Genomic DNA, 21,339 nt, shown 5'->3' on the forward strand with positions numbered 1-21,339 from the left:
GCTGGGGGGGAGGGAGGGCAGTGGCCTGGGGATGAGGAGGGGGGAGTGACACAGGTTGCTGGGGGGGTGGGGGGCAGTGGCCTGGGGATGAGGAGGGGAGTGACACAGGTTGCTGGGGGGGTGGGGGGCAGTGGCCTGGGGATGAGGAGGGGAGTGACACAGGTTGCTGGGGGGGTGGGGGGCAGTGGCCCGGAGATGCGGGGGGGAGGGCGCCAGGTCCGCACGTGCAGCACCAGGTGGTACCGCTCCCCGATCTTGGGGACCTACCTTCGCTTGCTCGTGAGGCAACACTCCTGATGTCCAAGGAGCTTTTCCTCTTGTCTTTATGTTTACCTGATTGATTATCTGTGGGAACGAGATAAATCACCTCATCAAGGGGTGAAAAACGACCAGTTACCATAAGAAAAACTACCAATCTAAAATTTTTAAAACAAAATTTAAGAATTTGGACACTAAGTTGCAACAAAAATCTGCAGAGAGCAGACGATGAAGAGGCGTGGGGCTCTCTCACAGAGTCCCACGTGTACAGTCAGACGAGTGCTTCCCAGGCTCCAGGTCCCGTAACGAGGGTCCCGTCTCGACGGGAAGGAGCTCAGCACTCCTGTGAGCTCAGCACTCCTCGTGCTGCTGCGGCTGAGGAAAGTGGGAGCGGTTTTTGAGTCCCATGCACGTTTGCCCCAAAGGGGAGAAACCCTTTATGCAATTGCTTCTGTAACACAGGTCTGCCGTCTGGGGAGGAGCGCGCCTCTCCCGGGGGCACTGGGTTGGCTCCGTGTCATTTCTTCCATCTCCGCCCCCCTTCCTGTGAGGCACCACGACTCTTCTGGGCTCCGAGCGGGCTGCCTGGCCTCTGCCCCGACCCCGCACCCGCCTTCCTGCCCCTCCTCCTGCACCTGCTGGCGCCATGGGTGGCTCTGAGCCTCCCCGGCCCTCCCTCTGCTGTCCCAGGTCACAGGCGAGGAGCCTGGGGGCGGCGTGTGGGGAGGGTTCCTGCTGCAGCGAGCACCTCCTCTGCCCGGCCACGGCTTCACCACCAGCCCTGCCCACGAGCAGGACCTGCGTGCCGGCCCTTGGCTCCCCCCGAGACACGTCTGCACTGGTGTCTGCTACTCTCTCCTCTGCGTGGGCACTGACCTGGCCTTTCAGGTCACTGCTGGCCTCTGCACTGCTGCAGCTGAAGGACAATTCCATTCTGACCCGACTTGGCCTGTGGTCCCAGACACACCGACCCCTCCTTCTGGAAACTCCCGTTTGCAGAGGTCCTCCTCCTGGCCTGCCTTCCTGGTCCCTCTTCCTTAGCCAGCCCGTCCCTCGGTTCCCACTGTCTGGCAGCCCTTCTCTTCTTGGAAAACAAGTCTCCGTAGGAGCCCACCCTTCCTCGGGCTGTGACTCACTCCCGTGCCGCTGTCCTGCCCTGAGCTCCGGGCTTGCATCCTAACTGGCCACGGCCACCTGCACCTGGCCACCCACAGGCACCGCCAACGAACGCATTCTCTTCCCCCAAACCCGCTCTGTTCCAGGTCACGGAGCAGCATCCATGCCTCCTCCCTCCTCCCCACGCCCTCGCTGCTCAGGTAAGTCTGTGGATTTGATCTCAGCACCCCTTTAATCTGCCCATCCTAGGCCGCAGCCGCACCCGACCCTCTGGATTATAACGGCAGCTCCCGTCACAGTCCGTGGTCCCTGCCTCGCCCCCTTCTACCCCCTCTCTACAGGCAGCGCAGCAATCCTAAAGTAACCCGACCAACACCTCTCGACAGCTCGGCTCACCGTGGTTTTCAGGATAAGATTTAAGCTCCCGAGTGGCCCCCAGGGCCCTGTGATCCCTGGACCCCTCTCCACCATCACGGCCTCTATGCTGTGCTGGGCTCCCCCCACCCTCTACGTCTTGGCACAGACGGCTTTCCTCCAGGGGAGCGTGCCTCTCCCAGGCCACCTTCTCACCTGGTTAACAGCCAGCCTCCTTTGAAGATGCAGTCCTGGTGTGACCTTTGGGACACCCTCCCCTAGTACCCGTCCCCCCCCCCCCCCACACACACACTGCGGTAACCGTAGGCTCCATCCGCCTTCCTCCCCAGCTGGGAATGAGTGAGCGCAGGAGTTTTCCTTTTTCCTTCCCAGGTGGCAGCACCGCCCAGCACGTAACAGACGCTCAATAGACACACGTCTGCCATCCCACCACCTGCTCAGTCCTGTGCACAGGTGAGCACCACCGGATGCAGCCACTGGCAGCCCGGCCCCCTCACTCAGACCCCTCCGGCACCTCCGAGACAGAGCAGCTGGCGGCAGCCAGGCCGGAGCAGTGTGTGCAACAGCCTGCCCTTCCTCACTGGCCCTGACCACATGAGGCTGGGCCAGCGGCTCCCCCTCCGTCTCAGGAGCAGCCTTGACATCTGCTGCCTCTGCCTCGGCAGTGCTCCACAGGCTCACCCCTCCCATCACTCCTCCTCCCAACCAGTGTGTCTCCTCCCGCAGCTTCTGGAGATCCAGGCCGCACCCCTGCCTTTACAGCTGGGCTACGAATTGGGTTATTCCTTCATCCTTCCCCGTTTGTCCACTCCACACACACTTCCTGGGCACCGAGTGTCAGGCCCTAACCAGGCGCTGGGGTGGGAAGTGGAATAAGGTCTAGAGGGGTCACAGGCCCGGAGCTCAGGGTCCTGAAGTGCGGGAGCCCCAGGGGGGAGTGGGGAGAGGGAGAGGCGCAACCAGCAGGGGGAGCAGCGTGTGGCTGAGAGGCAGGAGGCATGTGCACCAAGGACAGGACAGGACCGGGCTGTGGGGGGCGACGAAGCAGCTTTCATTTCACTTGGCATTTTAAAGGGGCTCTCTGCCTCCACGATGCTCTTCCTGTCCTCTGACCTCTGTCTGTTCCAGGCACCATTCCCACCATCGCCATCTCTGGGAAGCGTCCCCGGGCCACCCCCTCCCCCGTGTGGTGCCACAAAGTACAGTGAGTTCAGATGACCCGCCGCCCATCAGTGCACTGGGCGTTCACGTGTGGGGGCCTAACACCAGGTCGGGCCTGGACCAGAGTTAAAGGGACGTGAGCTGGGACCTGTTGGCTTCCTAGACACCCAGGATCCGAGCCCCTGTCCTGTGCCTCCCACCATAGGGTGAGCGTTTTGCCCCATTCCCCATTAGGAAGCCACCAATGAGCGCTTCACCAATTTGTTGTTCCACTTACTGATGATTCACTGGCTGACCCCTGTATGTACCCCGACCGGGGATGCAACCCGCACCCCTGGTGCGTCGGGACGACGCTCAAACCAACGGAGCTGCCGGCCAGGGCTCCGCGGCCTCTTCTTCAAACCCACTGTCCCTGCCTGGACTGTCCCTCTCCTGAGGCGCCATGGCCCTGGCCCCTTCTCGCCCACCGCTCATCACTCGCTGTGCATCCCTCAGCACCGCGTCTCTGCCTTTCACGCAAGCCCTGTGTGCTCCTGGGCACCGCGCCCACGGGAGCTGTCGCAGCCATGCCAGCCCACCACTTCCTGGACGGTGCCCAGGGCACGTCAGTCAGTCCTTCCGCCCCCTCATCTGTGAAAAGGGAACTTCGTCTACAACACGTCTACCCTCAGCACAGGGCCACGGGCAGTCGGCTCGGGAAACACGAGGGCCCGTTCCCGAGGGAATGAGCCGCCTGGTGCTGGGAAGCACGTCCCCGAAGCTGAAGGGATGGGAGCCGGAGCCGGGAGATGGTCTCCTTCCGAGACGGGACCGTGGGCAGTCACCCAGCGGGGGGTGGGAGCGGACACGGGGAGGGGAGGCCCGGCTGAAGGGCCCGGCGCCCCCGTCTGCTGGCGGTGGCGACTGTCAGAAGCTGTCCCTGTTCCTAGAGCACAGATCAGCCAACAACCCACACGTCACTCAACACGCTTCCACATTGAATTCATGCATGTGAGGTGCCCAGACTCCCTTAACGCCTGTCAGAACGCCCTCCAGGGCTCAGGACCTGGGACCTGGGCAGCAGAGACCCGCCGTGCAGCAGGCAAGCTCCTCGGAGGAGGAACATGGGCGCCATACCTGTGGGAGTGTCAGAATGAACAGTTTCCGTGATCTTCTCAGCCTGGAAATGAAGTGCAGAAGCTGTTAGTGCGGCCGCCTGCGCGCGGGGAGGAGCATCCCGCTGGGGGCAGCCGTCCGTCCCAGGGCCCCGACACACCTTACTGCTGCCGCTGTTCACTCGGATGATGGACACATAGTGTCTAATTTTTCTGCAAGTAGAAAACAATGTGTTATTTCTCCCTCCCGGTGCTCCACGGCTCTGTGCTGACGGACGCGTTGCTATTTCTCATTGTGAAAAGAGCATCTCGCCTCCACATACACAACCTGCTTTGAGAAAAGCACCTCTGAGGTCCGTGGCCAAGCCCCCACTCAACGCGTCTCCACAAACACCCGTTGGTGCCTGCAGCAACGAAGTCGACTTTTCAGTAAAAACACCACCATCCTCCCAAGTCGTCCTAACGTACAATTACAAACACCTGTTTTTTAAAATGGGCTGCGTGTTGACCGACCGGGAGCCTGCAGTCACGTCGCGTGTTTCGCGCTCAGGACCCCAGTTGCTGACACGCTTCCGGTTCCCGAGCCATCGGACCCAGTCATTCCGCCAGAGGCCACGGGGCCCCGGCTCCTCACAGGAGCCGCCCGCTCTCCTTACTTCCTGTTCCTTCCATTTTTCTGTTCCCCTTGGTAACCGAATCCCTATGTGCTTATCACACAAAAATGTGGAGAGGACATAAAAAGGCAAAGAATCAGAACCGAGGGCCCACCCAGACCCGTCTCCCCGAGGCATCGCCAGCCGAGCCTGCAGACCACGCACGTGAGCCACGCAGCCAGCAGAGGTCCTGGCCTGGGGCCCGCAACCTCGCCACCGAGCCTCAGCTTCCTCATCTGGGAAAGGGCGGAGGTCAGGGCCCACATGGGGGGCGGGGGCTGGGAGGAGATGAGTGTGCACACCACCTCCTCCTCCTCCGCCCTTTCCCTCGTCATCCCGTGAGCAGGTCGCACACTCGGTATGAGTGCATTTACACAAGCATCTTCCTTGTCATGTCCTTTGCCATCACTTCTCATGGCTGCATTTATGGCTGGTGTTCTAGAACGTACTCACACTTTCCCATCGTTCCTCTTAAACTAGATTCCGAGACAAACCAGAGGAGACTTTTAGGCTCCTGATAGACACTTCCTTCCAATCTGTGGTCACATCTGTTTGATATGCCTTTCCATAGGTGGTGGTGTTTAAATTATTCTTAATTTGCTAGGTCTACGCAGCAATCACAGGCTTTCAGATTAGACACAACTCGTTTAGTCCGTGTGCTTATCACACAGCTTCATAAACTGATTTCATATTCTGACCTCAATGCGTTAGGCCGGTGTGTCTGCAGCACAAGAAGAGGGTCCGGAATCTGGGGCTGTGAGTCGCCAGCTGGAGTCAGGCTGCAGCCCTGAGGAGCCCCCGGGAAGGCCATTCTTGGGTGGCACCTGACCTCACACACGTCTGTCTTTCACTTTCTGCAGGCAGCTCTTCAGCACTTACAGCACATTTACAATCGGCCAAACACAGCATGTGGATTGGAACACGTTTATTCCACTTACCCTCCCTGTCCAACGACAGGAATTATCTTCACATTCTGTGATACGTTATCTCCGCTTTTGGCGTGGTAAACGCCTTGCCACTCCTGTAAATGCAATGCAAGCATCGTCATGCTCTGTGTGCAAAACATGCACCCAAGAACACTTCCCACTCCAGGTCCCGATTCAGTTACCACTTGAATAAGCACAGAAGTCATCCCAACCCCCACACACCCACACACCTGGATCTGACAGTGCTTCCTCAACCTCCCGCCCACCTCCTCCCGGCTGCTGACACAAGCCAGGCCACCAGGCTGCCCGCTGGCTCCCCAGGGGAGAGCACCCACCTGCCTCGAGGGGGAGGGGAAGGGGGAGGGGGAGGGGGAGAGGGAGGGAGGGTGGCCTCTGGCCCTGCACTTGACTGGGGAAGAATAAGGACTAGAGAGAGAAGGAACACTCTGTGGCCATCAGCATGGTGGGCTGCCACTGCCCTCTGGGTTGTGGGAGGGACCCTCTGCATTTGGGCAGGAGGCGGGGGCGGGGACGGGGGTGGGGACGGGGGTGGGGGTGGGGCGCGGGAGATGGGGAAACAGCCAGGGCTGGGCTCAGGCGGAAGAAATTGGCGAGAGCTTCAAGCCAGGGCTGCAATTGTGTTAGTCGAGCTCTCAGATCAGACAAAACATAGGGATTCTTTCCCACAGGAACTGGGGGAGAGCAGGTGTGTGCGGCCAGGGCTGCGGGAGGCGGGGCTGCAGGGGCTCCCCTGCGCTGGGCTCACTTGGGGGTGGTGCAGAGAAGCCGCAGTGGAGCTGGGTTTGTTACCACCTAGAGCAGGGGTCCTCAAACTTTTTAAACAGGGGCCAGTTCACTGTCCCTCAGACCGTTGGAGGGCCGGACTATAGTTTAAAAAAAAAACGGTGAACAAATTCCTATGCACACTGCACAGATCTTATTTTGAAGTAAAAAAACAAAACGGGAACAAATACAATATTTGTATTTGCATGTGGCCCGCGGGCCGTAGTTTGAGGACCCCCTGACCTAGAGGGTTCTGAATTCTCCAAGAGTCACCAAGGGCTCCAACTATAAAAATCCTAAACCCACTGTAGGACGTGACTCCCAGGGTGTCCCACAGGGTCTGGAGCCCCACAGGACCTGGAGCTGAGCAGGCGGAAGAGGACCCCCGGGAGCCTTGGTGGCTCAGCTCAGGTCTCCTGCCCCAGACCCTCACATTCGGCCAATCCTGAACTCTTCTCTGTGGGGGGCCTGGCGACCTGCACGAAGGCCACACCTCCCTCCTGCCTCAGCTTCTCCGACTATGGGGACCGTCCCTCCTCAGGGCCCATCGTCGTGGGAATTCAACCACCATCACCCCTGTCCTACCCCAGGGCTGCAGTGCTTGTGCCTGGTAAACAGTGAAAGGACACTTGGGGCTTTGCTTCCTGCATGGGAAAGGGAGGCCGCGGTGGGAATCCCGGCACCCAGCCAAGCGACTGAATCTACACTGAGGGAGTGACAGGCCCAACATGACTGACCACTGCCCGGCCAACGTGGCTCAGTGGGTGAGTGTCCACCTATGAACCAGGAGGGCACAGTTCTAGGCTCGATCCCCAGTAGGGGGCGTGCAGGAGGCAGCTGATCAGTGATTCTCTCTCATCACTGATGTTTCTCTCTCTACCTTCCTCTCTGAAATCAGTAAATTTTTTCTTTAAAAGAAGGCCCTGAACAAGGTCAGGCCCAGGCAGTGGGCCAAGTCGGAGGCTCAGTGATGGATCCATGGAGGAGACTGACGGTGGGGAGGGCCCACAGCCACCCCAGGAGTCACAGTGCAGGCAGCTGGGCACCTGGGGCACCAGCAGAGGCTACAGGGGCTGGCAGGGGTGGTCCCTCGTGGACAGGGGATACAGAGAGGCCACTGTCAGACTCGCTGATTCCAACGTGCAGGGACCTGACTGCCAGGGTGGGAAGGCCACGCAAAGCCCTCGGGGCTGCTGCCCTCAGGTGACGCTGCCCGGCTGCCCACACCTGCCTTCTGTGGCCGTGCCCCCAGGGACGGAGCGCGGCGCTCCCCCAGGTGGTGCGCCTGACCCCCCAGGGCCCCTGCACCCGCCTCCGACTTCCTCTCTCTCTAGTAAGGAACCTCCCTCCTGGACCAGAAGCAGAAGGTACAGTGAGGTGGCGCAGCGCCCACTTTCTTTTCCCTGATGCTGACCACGGGGCTCTGCACAGGCCTGTCCTTGTTCTCCCTGCAGGCGTCCTGCGTGCTCAGAGCCACGGCAAAGCGAAGGCACACACGCCACCCTGGGGTCCCTGAGGGTCCTGAGCACGTGGGGCTTAAGCTTGGCACAGCCCTCCTGCCCCGACGGCAGGCTCTCCTGCCCCAGGACGGCACGGGCACAGGGGAGGTGTCACTGCCCCTGGGCCTCCATGGTGAACAGAAAAGCAGGTCACGCATTTTTCAACTTTTTCAAGAATCATGTTAATAGTCCCCACCCAGTTCCAAAGGTGAAAATGAGCCCAACAGAAACAACCTGAGGGGCCATGAACAGCAGGAGCCTTCTCCTTCTCACTTTCTAAAACCTGGTAACAGGGCCTGAAGCTACTGTTCAGAGAAACAGTCCTGCAGACTGAGCTGCCTCTCCTGTCTGCCTTCAGCACTGACTACGTGACATCTCACACGACCGAGGAACGATTCCTCTTACCTGTCTGTTTTGCTCCCTTGAATAGGAGTTCTCGGAGGCAGGGCTTTGTGTTTTGTTTAGTTTTTCTACACCAGAATGTAGCAGGTGCCTGGCATATAGCAGGCATTTTATTTTTATTTCTTAAAATATTTTTATTGATTTCAGAGAGGAAGGGAGAGGGAGAAAGGGAAACATCAATAAAAGAATCATTGGTGGCCTAAGCCAGTTTGGCTCAGTGGATAGAGCGTCAGCCTGTGGACTGAAAGGTCCCAGGTTCGACTCCGGTCAAGGGCATGTACCTGGGTTGCGGGCACATCCCCAGTAGGAGATGTACAGGAGGCAGCTGATCCATGTTTCTCTCTCATCGATGTTTCTAACTCTCTATCTCTCTCCCTTCCTCTCTGTAAAAAATCAATAAAAAATATTTTTAAAAAAAGAGAGAGAGAATCATTGATGGCTGCCTTGTGCACGCCCCCTACTGGGGTTCCAACCTGAGATGCTTCAGTCCACAGGCCGACGCTCTAGCCACTGAGCCAAACCAGCCAGGACCAATAGCAGCCACTTTTAAAAATGCTGAATGAATGAATGAACGAGGCTCAGAGGACTGCTGGGCTCAGGTGTGTTCTGAGAATGTGTCACCTCATGGGCAATCCTTTACCCAGAACCATGTGCCCATGTCCACCACTTCGGTCAATTATTAGAAAGATCAACTTATTATAAAGATGAAAACCATGACCTGAAGTGTCAATTCAAGTGACTCTGATTGCTGGCGAATCACGCTCTGTACTTCCGTGCCCTCACCTGCAAACTGGGAACAACAGGGAGACTCCCACCCCCTCCGCCTGCTGTGAAGAGCAAGGCGGGGCATCTGGCACATGCGATGCTCAGTGCCCACGCCATCTCCTCCCCCCCCCCTCCCCCCCCGTGATAGGAAAGTCAAAAAGGTACTAGCCTCTTACTTACCTTGCCCATCTTCATGCATGCATTTATAGTACTGAACAAGTCAGCCTTTTTCTCATTTAGAGGCATGTTTGCTAACTCCTTCCCTAATAATTCACCCGACTCAAAGCCCACTGTTGTTTCAAATGCTGGATTTACATACTGTGGCGGGGGAGACAACAAAAAGAAAAAAAAGCATCGAGTCAATTAAAAGAAATTTTGAAGAGTCCAATGAAGACAGACTTCCACCTAAGCCGGCACTTTCCCCCCAAGCACAGGAGCCTGCGCTCACCATGGCGGCTCTGAAGCCATGAGAACCCCTCCCCCCCTCCCAGGACCCTGGAGTGCGGAGAGCTGCCCCGTCACTGGCCGGGCTTCTCCCATGTTCTCCTGAGGCTCCGGTCCCCGTGGAGACAGACCAGGCGCTGCTAGGATCAGGAACTGGGACACAGCACCAGACGGGATCGGAGGCAGCCCGGCTCCATCCCCACAGCCCCTTGAGCAACTCCACGTTGCCCACTGCGCATCTGTTTAACATCTCCCCGCTCCCGTGATGGGCATGAACAATGTACTTGGGAAGCAGGCTGGGAACTGGGGAGTGTTTGCAAATATAAGGCTTTATGCTTGAATTTCCAAAGGGCCTAGAAGACAATGTATAGGGAAGGCTGTGCATGTGCTAATAATAATAATAATAATAATAATAATAATAATAGTGTGAGGATGATGACAAAATCATCATACTGTTCAAGCCTATTTCCAAGGCCTATAGCAGTGATGGCGAACCTATGACACGTGTCAGAGGTGACATGCGAACTCATTTTTTTGGTTGATTTTTCTTTGTTAAATGGCATTTAAATAAATAAAATATCAAAAATATGTCTTTGTTTTACTATGGTTGCAAATATCAAAAATTTTCTACATGTGACATGGCACCAGAGTTAAGTTAGGGTTTTTCAAAATGCTGACACGCTGAGCTCAAAAGGTTCGCCGTCCCTGGCCTATAGCACTGCACACACATTAACTCATTTAGTCCTCAGCACCCTTACAAGAGGGAGGCTGCTGTCTGTATTAATATTTCTCTCATTCGTACAGATGAGAGCAGACTCAGGCAGAGTAAGTAACTGGCCCAAAGACGCTCGGCTCGGAAGGGGTGAGGCCTGTCTGACACCAAGCCTGTGCCCTCACCCGCTGGCCCCTGTGCCACCTCTGAGGGCACTGATTCCTGAATGTCGGCATCATCAGCTCTTTATCAAGAAAGTCACAAGTTAGGTTAGAGGCCGGGGGTACTCAGAGCCACACCAGAGGGGAGCTGTTCTCAGACAAAAGGAACATTCTCTGGCACAACTCCCTCTCCTGGTATCTACAAGTGTCTCCCGTCACGGACAGAAACCCACTTTGCTAATAATGGGCAAGTTGTTCAGAAATTACTCCGTTATTCTGAAATTCTGAGTAGTTTCTCAGAAATGTCTGTAAGTGTGAACTACATCAAAGGCCACGAGGAAGGTGAGAACTCGCAGGCCTTACCGTCAGAGCCTTTTCCCTTTGCAGCATCCTTCCTGCCCCCACCCACTCCCCACCCCCAACCCCTCCACCCCCAACCCCAGTAACAAGCCTCCTGGACACAAGGCTCTCCTCGAACACACAGTAACTACTGGGCCTCTTCGTATCTAGAGGGCACTTATTGTAAATTACATCTCTTAGAGATTTCGTTCTGATCATCCTCTATGGAAAACCTGGTCTCTTGAACTTCAAAAAAAAAAAAGAAAAATCTTACTGGAGGGTTTCAATTCTAAAAACGAGAACAAGCAAAACCAGAGACCCAGAAGGACAGAACTCCCAAACAACCCACCTGTATGTAGTTGTCCTCACTCGTGATTTTAATGGCATCTTGGCTTTTATCTAGTGCAGTGAATACTGATTTACAAGCCCTTTATGGAGAGGAAAAAAGGGTGGATTAATGTAAACATTACAAAACCTAATACAACCTTGGGGTGTTACACTCACTTATTTAAAGGTGTCTTTTGGCTGATTATAAAGGTAACGGATGCTAATTCAAAAAAGAAGGGGAACAGCCCTGGCCGGTGTGTGAGGTGATCAGAGCATCAGGCTTTGGGCTGAAGGTTCCAGGGTTTGATTCCCAGTCAAGGGTACGTATCTCAGCTGCAGGCTTGGCCCCCGGCCCTGGGTGAGGCATGTGCAGGAGGCAATCAATCGATGTGTCTCCCTTACCTTCCACACTCTCTCTCTCAAAAAAAATAAAAAAATAAAAATCAATGGAAAAATATCCTCAAGTGAGGATTAAAAAAAAAAAAAAAAAAGGGAGAAGTTCCCACCTCTGGTTGCAACAAGTTTGGAGAAGATGGATCTGTGAGAAGCCCTACTGGCTTTACCACCCTTTTGAAGTTTTTACAGATCTGATAAATAAAACATGGTATATAATTTTCATTTGTTTTAGTACTGGTGAAGTTGGACACCTTTCATGTTTACTGGCAATTAATATACATCCCCTATGAACTGCCTGATCATGTCCTTTCTCTCTTTTTTTTTATCCAGTGTTTCCATTTAAAAAAAAATATATTTTTTTATTGATTTTGGAGAGGAGGGGAGAGGGAGGGAGGGAGGGAGGGGGAGGGAGAGGGAGAGGGAGAGAGGGACGGAGAGAGGGAGGGAGGGAGAGAGAAACATCAATGATGAGAGAGAATCATCGGTCAGCTGCCTCCTGCACGCCCCACACTGGGGATCCAGCCCACAACCCAGGCATGTGCCCACGGGAATTGAACTGTGACCTCCTGGTTCATAGGTCAATGCTGAACCACTGAGCCACGCTGGCCGGCTGCAGCCCCATCTTTACATCGGAGTCTCCAGTTGCTAACATGACCACTGACAGAGACACCCATGCAGACTCCGAACGCCTGTGTGTGGAGAGGAGCCACTCCCTCACCCCATCCATCTTGGCAGGAGGTCAGTTACCCCCAAAAGGCAGCCATCCTGCCGGTGCTCACTGGCGACTGCCCTGTGTGGAGCGGGGGCCTCCCAGAGGCAGAATTACCTGAGTTTCAGCTGTGACCGCACCTCTCCAAACTCCAGCTGCAGCAGCTCCGCGTAACAGGCCAGGAGGCTGGGGTTCTCCACGTACCTCTGCGACAGAAAGGGGGTTGTGGCTGAATAGCGTGCGCCTTTCAGTTAGTATGTCTACCCGTAAAGTAATTCTTTCCAGCACACTCCCAACTTGGTAACTGAAATAAGAGGATGTGGATCGTGTACCGGCCCTCCGGTCCAGTTTAAGAACCCATTGTGGCCCTCGAGTCAAAAAGTTTGCCCACCCCTGGGCTAGAATATGTAGAAAGAAATTTACCAAAGTCCTACGCAAACTTTCTGAGCATATTCACTTACTGAAGAGCAGTATGTTGTCCTCTTTAAAGTTATACACACCAATAATATGCAAGAAAAATGCGTGCATCTCTCTTTGCACCTGGATTTCACGAGGTAACCCCCACTCAGCAACGTTTTCCTTCACTGACCTCTCACCGTGGCCCAACTAAGCCGACAAAAGCTTACCCTCCAGACAGAGGGAGCAAGAGGCTGTGGTTCACACGTGCTCCCTAACCTGGACGTCCACCTCCGGGTAGAAGAGCGTGGATCTTCTCACCCGGTGAAAACCAGGGATGTGCACAGGAGGCCATCTGCTGACCTGTCTCCACGGCCCCAGATCGCACCTCCAGGGAGGTGAGGCCAGCCAAGGCCTTGGAGGGCTGGGGGCCCCAGTGCACCTCAAGCCTCCCACGCCTTGACGTCGTGTGGGCAGGGGCACAAGCGGCGTGCCCGGGGCTCTCCTCCTGCGGTGAGCAGCGGGCACCTGTGCAGGCAGGCAGGCTCCTCGGTGCTCTGTGGAGTCAGGGCTGACTGGTGAGTGAACAGCAGCCCAGCACTCTTCCCCTCTCAGGAGAGGGGCTGCGAGGCCCGGCACCTCGCTCTGATTTCCGCGGTGAGAAGGGCTGTGTTGGCGCGAATGAGGACCTACAGTCTCCAATTTCCCTCCTCCCTATCTTTTTTTTAAAATATATTTTTATTGATTTCAGAGAGGGAGAGGGAGAGAGAGATAGAAACATCAATGATGAGAGAGAATCATGGATCAGCTGCCTCCTGCACACCCCACACTGGGGATCAAGCCCATAACCCGGGCATGTGCCCTCGACTGGAATCGAACCCGGGACCCTTCAGTCCACAGGCCAACTCTCTATCCACTGAGCCACACCAGCTAGGGCCCTCCTTATCTTTTAATGAAAATTCAGCCCCTTCGCATGCATCTGATTTTACCCCTATCTCACGTTGTGTTTATGACTGGGTTCACACCATTGTTTCCCCTTCCTGTCTGCCAGTTTAATCAAGTTGCTGTAAATTCCATGTGTCCTCTTAAAAAAAAAAAAAAAATTTATTGATTTCAGAGAGGAAGGGAGGGGGAGAGAGAAACATCAATGATGAGAAGGAGTCATTGATCGGCTGCCTCCTGCACACCCCCCACTGGGGATCGAGCCTACTACCCGGGCATGTGCCCTGGACCGGAAGCGAACCTGGGACCCTTCAGTCCGCAGGCTCTAGCCATTGAGCCAAACCAGCTGGGGCTATTATGTCCTCTTGTTAGCTTGGAAGGTTTATTAAACTTTTCTCTTCTATTAATGGTTACTTACTTCTCACTGACCTCAAAAGCAGACAGAGATTTCATTACTATTACTTGAAAACAGGATACCAATTACAAAGCAGCTCCCCAAAGCAATGCTGTGATCTGACCTTTCCCACAAAGACGAAATGTCAGACTACACTCACTGCCCACCCCCATTCTATGTCTGCCCGATAAAGGCCATGAGAATACTTAATCTCCACCTCCTCCCACAACCCTGAGGACACACAGGGTTGGCTAAGATATAAATATTGAGGGATTTAAATATTGAGCCATTATTAAAATGTCTCTTCCAGCCGAACCGGTTTGGCTCAGTGGATGGAGCGTCGGCCTGCGGACTCAAGGGTCCCAGGTTCGATTCCGGTCAAGGGTATGTACCTTGGTTGCGGGCACATCCCCACTGGGGGCATGCAGGAGGCAGCTGATCGATGTTTCTCTCTCATCGATGTTTCTAACTCTCTATCCCTCTCCCTTCTTCTCTGTAAAAAATCAATAAAATATATTTAAAAAATAAAAAAATAAAAATAAAATGTCTCTTCTGGTATGTCCCTTCTGTTAGAAGAGTATTATTTATGTCAGTCTATATTGTTTAACCTGGGTCTACACAGATACAGTGGGGCCTTGACTTACGAGTTTAATTCGTTCCGTGATGGAGCTCGTAACTCAAATTACTCGTATGTCAAATCACTGTGACATTCGCTGCGCCAACTAGCGTTGAGTATCTGAAGCTGGCTCGTACGTAACCCGAATTTTAGCTCGCAACTCAAAGCAAAAAACTGGCCGAGAGAGGGCTCGTATCTCGAAAAACTCGTTAGTCGGGACACTTGTAAGTCAAGGCCCCATTGTATATTTTGTTTATGTATATTCTACACTAATAAAAGAGAAACATGCAAATTAACCATCACTCCGCTACACCCACCAGCCAATCAGAGTGACTATGCAAATTAACCCAACAAAGATGGCAGTTAATTTGCATACGCAGGCACAGAACGAAGACTGAGGACGACTGAAGATGGCGGCGGCCACGGAGCTGGAGCAAGCACGAGGCTTGGGTTGCTCCCAGCGACAGGGGAAGCCAAGCTTCCCGCCGGCCCTGAACTCCGCTCAAGGAGGGGCTGAGGGCCTTGGTCCCCAGGGGCAACCCAGGCCTCCAGCCCGTCCTGGGCTCCACTCGAGCTGGAAAAAAAAAAAAGGAGGGACTGGGAGCAGCCGGAGCGGAGAAGCCAAGCCTCACTGCTGCGGCCGGACCAAAGGCCTGGGCCCGGGTGCCGGAGGAAAACCGGTGCCGGAAGCCAGGGGAAGGAAGGCCTATTGCATGAATCTTCGTTCAATGGGCAACTAGTTCTTTATAATAAAAGGGTAATATGCAAATAGACTGAATGACAGACCCAAACAACCAAACAAAGCGTAATACAGTAGGTCCTCGGGTTATGTCGGAGATCCGTTCCTAGGGAGATCCGTTCCTAGGGTGAGACGTAATGTGATTTTCACCGTAAGTCGGAACCCACCTACATAAGCATCTACGTTAACTCACATGGAGCACATACACAGCAATAATGAAGTGAAACAGTAAAAAAAATTTAAAAGAAAGATAATTCCTTACCTTTACTTGTGGTAAATAATAAAAAACATAAAGCACATATGTACATACGTGGAAATGACGGAACTTTTTTTTTTTATAAATAAATGGGAGATGGCGATGTAACCAGGAAACGAGGTAGAGTCTGACGTAACCAGAGGGCTGTTTGTATGCTAATGATATGCTAAGGCTGCTCAACCGCTTGCTATGATGTACACTGATCACCAGGGGGCAGACAGGTTGACCAGTTGCTATGAAGTGCACTTACCACCAGGGGGCAGATGTTCCGACCAGTAGGTTAGCTTGCTGCTGGGGTCCGGCCCATCTGGACTGAGATGGGCTGGACATGCCCTGGAGTCCTCCCGTGGTCCCTCCCCGGCCTGATCATGCACCAGTGGGGTCCCTCAGCCTGGCCTGCGCCCTCTCCCAACCCAGGACCCCTCGGGGGATGTTGGAGAGCTGGTTTCAGCCGGATCCCGCAGGCCACCCCTTGGGAGTGGGGTTCATGGCTGGCGAGCGCTGCAGCAGTGTGAGCCTCGCATGATCGGGACTGTTTGGGTACGAGCCCACGGCAGGCACAGTGGGGCCGGGATGAGCGGGAGCGGCAGGGAGGAGCTGCAGGCGGCGTTGGACTGTAGGTTTTGGCCTGATCCCTGCAGGCCACCCAGAGGGACCCCACCCATGCACGAATTCATGCACCGGGCCTCGAATGTCATATAATTACATATAACACATACGCACACCTGTGTATGTGCATATGCAGAGAAGAAAAGAAACAGCACGTGCCCAGGGCAGGTCTGTCACTCACCAGGTTTCCTTGCCACTGCATCCTCCCTCATCTTAAAGCTCATGTTCTAGTTCATCCGTTGTGTGGCTGGAGTCCTTGCTCATATTTTCCCCAGACTGGGCTCTGAGGGAAACAGCCCAGCCACCCGGCTGGGGTATGCTTCTCAGCTTGCACCTCTCCTAGGTGTAATCTCTAGACGTTGTCATTACTGTGTTACACAGGGAATGTGAGTTAGGTTCACCCCACATTCACCATTTTCTTGCTCGCCATCCCTTCTTGCATTGCTGGCCTTCCTCCTGGCATTCACCATCCTTCTGCCCGGGGTACAGCCTTTAGAATGTCCTTGTGAGGATTTTCTAGTTACAGACTCTCTCATGCTTCCTGTTTCTCAAAGTCTGTACTTCCACCTCATTTCTGAAAGGTATTTGTGCCAGGTATAACGTTCTAGGTTGGCAGTTATGTTATCACATTGAAAATATGATTTTACTGTGTGCTATTTTCATGTATCGCTGCTAAGAAGCTAGCTGTTAGCCTGTCATTCTTTTTAATGTTTTCTCTGGCTGACTTTAAGCTCTTCTATTTTACTTTTTTCACTATGATGTATCCTCTTTTTATTGACTCTTATTTTGGATTTGTTGGAATTTTTGTCTGTGGATTAGTCTTTCGTCCACCCTGGAAAATGCTCTTCCAACATGACCTCTGCCCATTCTCGTCCTGTCCTTCTGTACTTGTTAAGCCTGTATCTCTAGCTCCACATTTCTCAGGCTCTAACAATATGCTATTAATCTATCTCTGTGCTACACGTGGAAGAATTTTTTCTGACTTACTGTCGAAGTTTTAAGATTTTCATTTATTATGTGCTCATTTCTCAAAATTCCATGCTCTGCTTAGAATCTGCTATGTCACTTTATAGCTTCCTACCCCTTGCAGGTATTGCCAAGCTTTTATTTCTTTACATATAATGAGCATAATTGCTTTAAAGTCTCATCTGATAACCCTCGTATCTGAGGAGCGTGAGGGTGTGTTTCCACGGCCTCCCCACCAGTGCTCACTCCTGGTGCCTTTCCTCCTGTGGGCGCTGAGCTGTGACTGAGTGCTGCCTCCAACCACTGTGGGTGAGATCCTCGGAGGCCAATGCAGGGTCTGCCTCTGGGGAGGATCTTACGGCTCCTGCAGGGGCCTGGGGGTACTATCACCCAGAACTCTTGAAACGCAATTCATCGGCTGAGGTTTCTTGACTACCTCTACTTCACTGATATAAATTTGGGCTACAAATCTGGTTCTCTCCCCCTGATTCCCAGGGCAACCAGCGGCCCAACACCTCTAGCCTTTGGGCTCAGGAGAAACCAGTCGACCGGATCTGGGGGTGGAGAGAAGGGAGCTGTGTTTGGGTTGCCTTATTTCCAGGATCCTTGAACTGACTTTAAGGCATTATAAAAACATTCCTGTGGTATAACTATTTTTTTTAATTGATTTCAGAGAGGGAGGGAGAGGGAGGGAGAAACATCGATGAGAAAGAATTATTGATTAGCTGCCTCCTGCACACTCCACACCAGGGATCGAACCTGCAACCCAGGCATGTGCCCTTGACTGGGAATTGAACCATGACCTCTTGGTTCCTAGGTCAACGCTCAACCACTGAGCCACTCCGGCCAGGCTGGTATAACTTTTAATGACTATGCCATTAAAGATGACTTTACCAGGCATAGGTTTTTTGTTTGGCTTTTGTTTGTTTGTTAATCCTCACCTGAGGATATTTTTTCCATTGATTTTTAGAGAGTGGAAGGGAGGGAATGAAAGAGGGGGGAGGCAGGGAAGGCAGAGAGAGAGAAACATCGATGTGAGAGAGACATAACAACTGGTTGCCTCCCACATGTGCCCCAATCAGGGCCGGGGCTGGGGTCGAGGTCGAGCCTGCAACTCAGGTACGTGCCCTTGACCAGGAATTGAAACTGCCATCTTTCTGTGCACGGGCCGACACACTAAACCACGGAGACACACAGCCATGGCAACAGGCATACCTTGGAGAGACTAAGAAAGCTAGGTACTGTAGATGTAATCATTACCAGGTCATAGAATTAAACCAAAATGGAACACAGCACAAGGACAACACATTTTTTCTCTTCAAATTCATTCAGTTGCTCGCTCTGAACTAAGATAACATACTCCCTCACGCTGCACCGCACCCGCACAATGAAGAAGGGGTACGTACCCTCGTGAAGCCGGCGCTAATGAGCGACATCACAGACTCTTCTCCGTCCCGCCTTCAAAAGGACAGAGCAAGTGGTTAGAGACGATTCTTACCGATCACAGTGCACCTCTTCATGCACTGATTCTCGTAACACGGTGACTGTCCTATAATGAGTACTGTTAGATGAATTAGAGTAACATACAAATCAAAAGTACACAATTAAAAAGTTTTCTGTTTTAGTCTTGTATGTAGCTTTTTTGACAGTAGATATTAATAGTTGAAATATAGCAAGTTACACTAACAGCCAGAATACAGGAGTAACCACATTATCTATTTGATATGTAAACATTTTAAACTAAATTCTTTCCTAGTTTATTCTACTGCCTGTTTATTTTTTTTAATCCAATAGGGAAGGTAAAAGAGGTAAAGGGGTCAATACTACGGTGATAGAAGGAAACTAAACCACGGAGACAAGATGGCCATGAGCAAGATGTGGTATATACAGATGTTGCACACCTGAAATGTATACAATGTTATAAGCCAATAAATAAATAATTTTAAAAGCCCTTCTCCCCCCAACAAGACTCACAGAAATAAAGGGCACAGCAACATTTCTCCTATCTATAAAAATACGTAAGCTAAGTAACATTTATTTGAATACTGCCCTTCTCACGTATTTTTATCCTTTCCTTACTTCCAACTTAAGGATGAAATGGAAGATTTCTTCCATTTATGTATAATTCTAAATCTATATATATATTTGGAGTTAGGTGCCCTAGGAGGATAGCCCTGGGAAACATGGAATCTCTATGCTGTGCGTATTTCTAAAGTGAAAGGCAGTCCAAGCATGAGAGTAGAAACTCTCACATGAAATTAACTGGCAAAGCAAAAGAAATAAGACAGAATGAAAAAGAAAGGGCCAAACTAGAAGGGTCATGCCGGACAGCCTGCAAGCTGTTACTCAGGCCTCTGTTAAGAGCAAGCATGATGTTAACACACAAATTTCAAAGTAAAAAAAAAAAAAAAAGAAAGAAAGAAAGCTTACCTGCCTACTACACCAACAATAACTGTGTTTTCTGAAACGTTTGTGGCTCGAATAGACCTATCAAAAAAACAAATTTTAAAATGAATTTAAAACAATTCTTTAAAAACTAAAAACGCTTAGCAGTTCTGGTGGAACAACGGAAGCAGGGAGAGGACGAGGGGAGCACAGGCTCCCTGCACTCTGGACCCCTCTTGGCTGCGTTGGCCCTTTCCGTTCTCCCGGCTTCCGACTTCTCTGCCATCTTCACTTTGGCTCTTTAACGGCTGGGTCAGTCCTGCCTCCTGGGTTTTCTGACAGGAGCTGGGAGGAGGTGCTGCCAACAGGCACCGCACAGCATGGCCGGTGACAGTCGCACAAGCGGCTGACTTGCCTCGGCCCCTCCCAGCTGGCGGCCGGAAGGACCTTCCATTCTGCTCTTGCCGCTCACCTGCACAGAACACACCAGGTCTCGGCTGCCGAGGGTGAAGTCCAAGGCCTTGGGCTCAGCCTACGAAGCCCACATGACCGGGCTCATGCCTGTAGCCCGAGCCCCGTCCCATCCCTGCCCGGCCCAGCAGCCATCCAACCCACCGGAGTAGAGGCGCCCCAGATACCCTGCCTGCCCTACAAATGCTGCTCCCTCTACCTGGAACGTTTCCCCCTCTCTTCCTTTCCAATCTCCTGCCCGTCCAGCAGGACTCAGCCCAGATGTCGCGTGTGGAGCCGCCCTGACACGTGCCCTGCAGCACTTGGATGTGCACCCTCTGGGCATAGATGTGCCTGTGCTGACATCACTGTCTGGTCCTGCCAACTACGGCCTCCGCTCCTCAGAGGCAAGACCCACATCTCCTCACCCCTGTGGCTTCAATACCAAATGGTGCCCAGAACTGAGGAGACATGCACGATAGGGTTCTCGACTGGAAGTATAGCAGAGTAACTGGCCTTCCACAAGGCACCTGATCAAGTGTAAGGAGATATAAGCATCCCCAACAAAGAGATACAGGTGAAAGCTAGTCATTTAGACAAGTCAGCAACTGATGAAAGGCCTTCCCCAGGCCGTGTGAGTAGGTGCCCACACGGAGGCTGATGGGAAAGGCAGGGCTCTGCCAGGGCGACACTCGCGGGAGTTGTGTTAAGTCGGCGAGGAGAGAGCGAGCGAGCGGATCAGGAGGGAGAGCCTGGAAATAAACCAGGGAAGAGCCAGAATCAAGATGAAACTGACTTAGGAAACCACAGAGAAACAACCCCGTTCACATTCCTTATTTTAAAATTATATATAATTTTAATCTATATATCAAGAAAAATTTGCTGGATGAATTAATCCAATTTTTTAGAAAATTCCCAAAATGTGTAACAATTGTACATTTTCCTCCCTTAGCAGGTAGAGCAGAATTCTGTGTTCTGTATATTTTACCACAATAAAGAAGTGCAGCGTAACTATAACCTAACCTTTATTTTACAACAAGATGACCCAGCAGCGTGTCCATCATCCAGACACGCCTGTGGCTAGGGCTGGGCCTGGACACAATGGGAAAGAAGACCAGAATTCTCTCACACTACTGATCTTCTGCAAGTATTTTAAACCGGGCACATTCACCTAACGCTAGAGGACAACTGTCAAACATATGGAAAGTTATAATAACTTGTTGCAATAATATGCAGGTGACAGCTGTGGTTACATATTAGATTTCATCCTAACACTTAATGGTTAGAATTCATCCTTTCTTACCATTCTTAACAAAGCCAGAGGCAAAGACCAGCCGGTAAAGATCAGTCCTAGAAATAATGCTATGGTCTTGTTTACTTTACATGCGTGGAAGGCAACTTAAGGGACATGGAATTTAACCTAATATATTTCTGGGTGGCATTATTGTCACAAGCGCCCGGCCCAC

The 21,339-nt window shown here is 52.6% G+C and overlaps 1 protein-coding gene across 1 annotated transcript in view; it reads right to left on the minus strand.

Moving 5' to 3' along the window:
• PDE8A (phosphodiesterase 8A) overlaps positions 1–21,339 on the minus strand; it is a 98,810-nt gene that overhangs the window by 18,422 nt on the left and 59,049 nt on the right. The window contains exons 4-12 of the mRNA XM_070400581.1: positions 19,469–19,525; positions 18,445–18,496; positions 12,238–12,326; positions 11,038–11,116; positions 9,213–9,350; positions 5,596–5,678; positions 4,166–4,217; positions 4,027–4,069; positions 268–345 (exon numbers count right to left, since the gene is read on the minus strand). Coding sequence (XP_070256682.1) covers positions 268–345; positions 4,027–4,069; positions 4,166–4,217; positions 5,596–5,678; positions 9,213–9,350; positions 11,038–11,116; positions 12,238–12,326; positions 18,445–18,496; positions 19,469–19,525 — 671 coding nt within the window. The remainder of the gene's footprint in view (positions 1–267; positions 346–4,026; positions 4,070–4,165; positions 4,218–5,595; positions 5,679–9,212; positions 9,351–11,037; positions 11,117–12,237; positions 12,327–18,444; positions 18,497–19,468; positions 19,526–21,339) is intronic.

Source organism: Myotis yumanensis, unplaced genomic scaffold (genome assembly GCF_028538775.1).
Source record: "Myotis yumanensis isolate MYYU_CA2020_CCGP unplaced genomic scaffold, mMyoYum1.0.hap1 SCAF_20, whole genome shotgun sequence".
NCBI classification, from domain to species: domain Eukaryota; kingdom Metazoa; phylum Chordata; class Mammalia; order Chiroptera; family Vespertilionidae; genus Myotis; species Myotis yumanensis.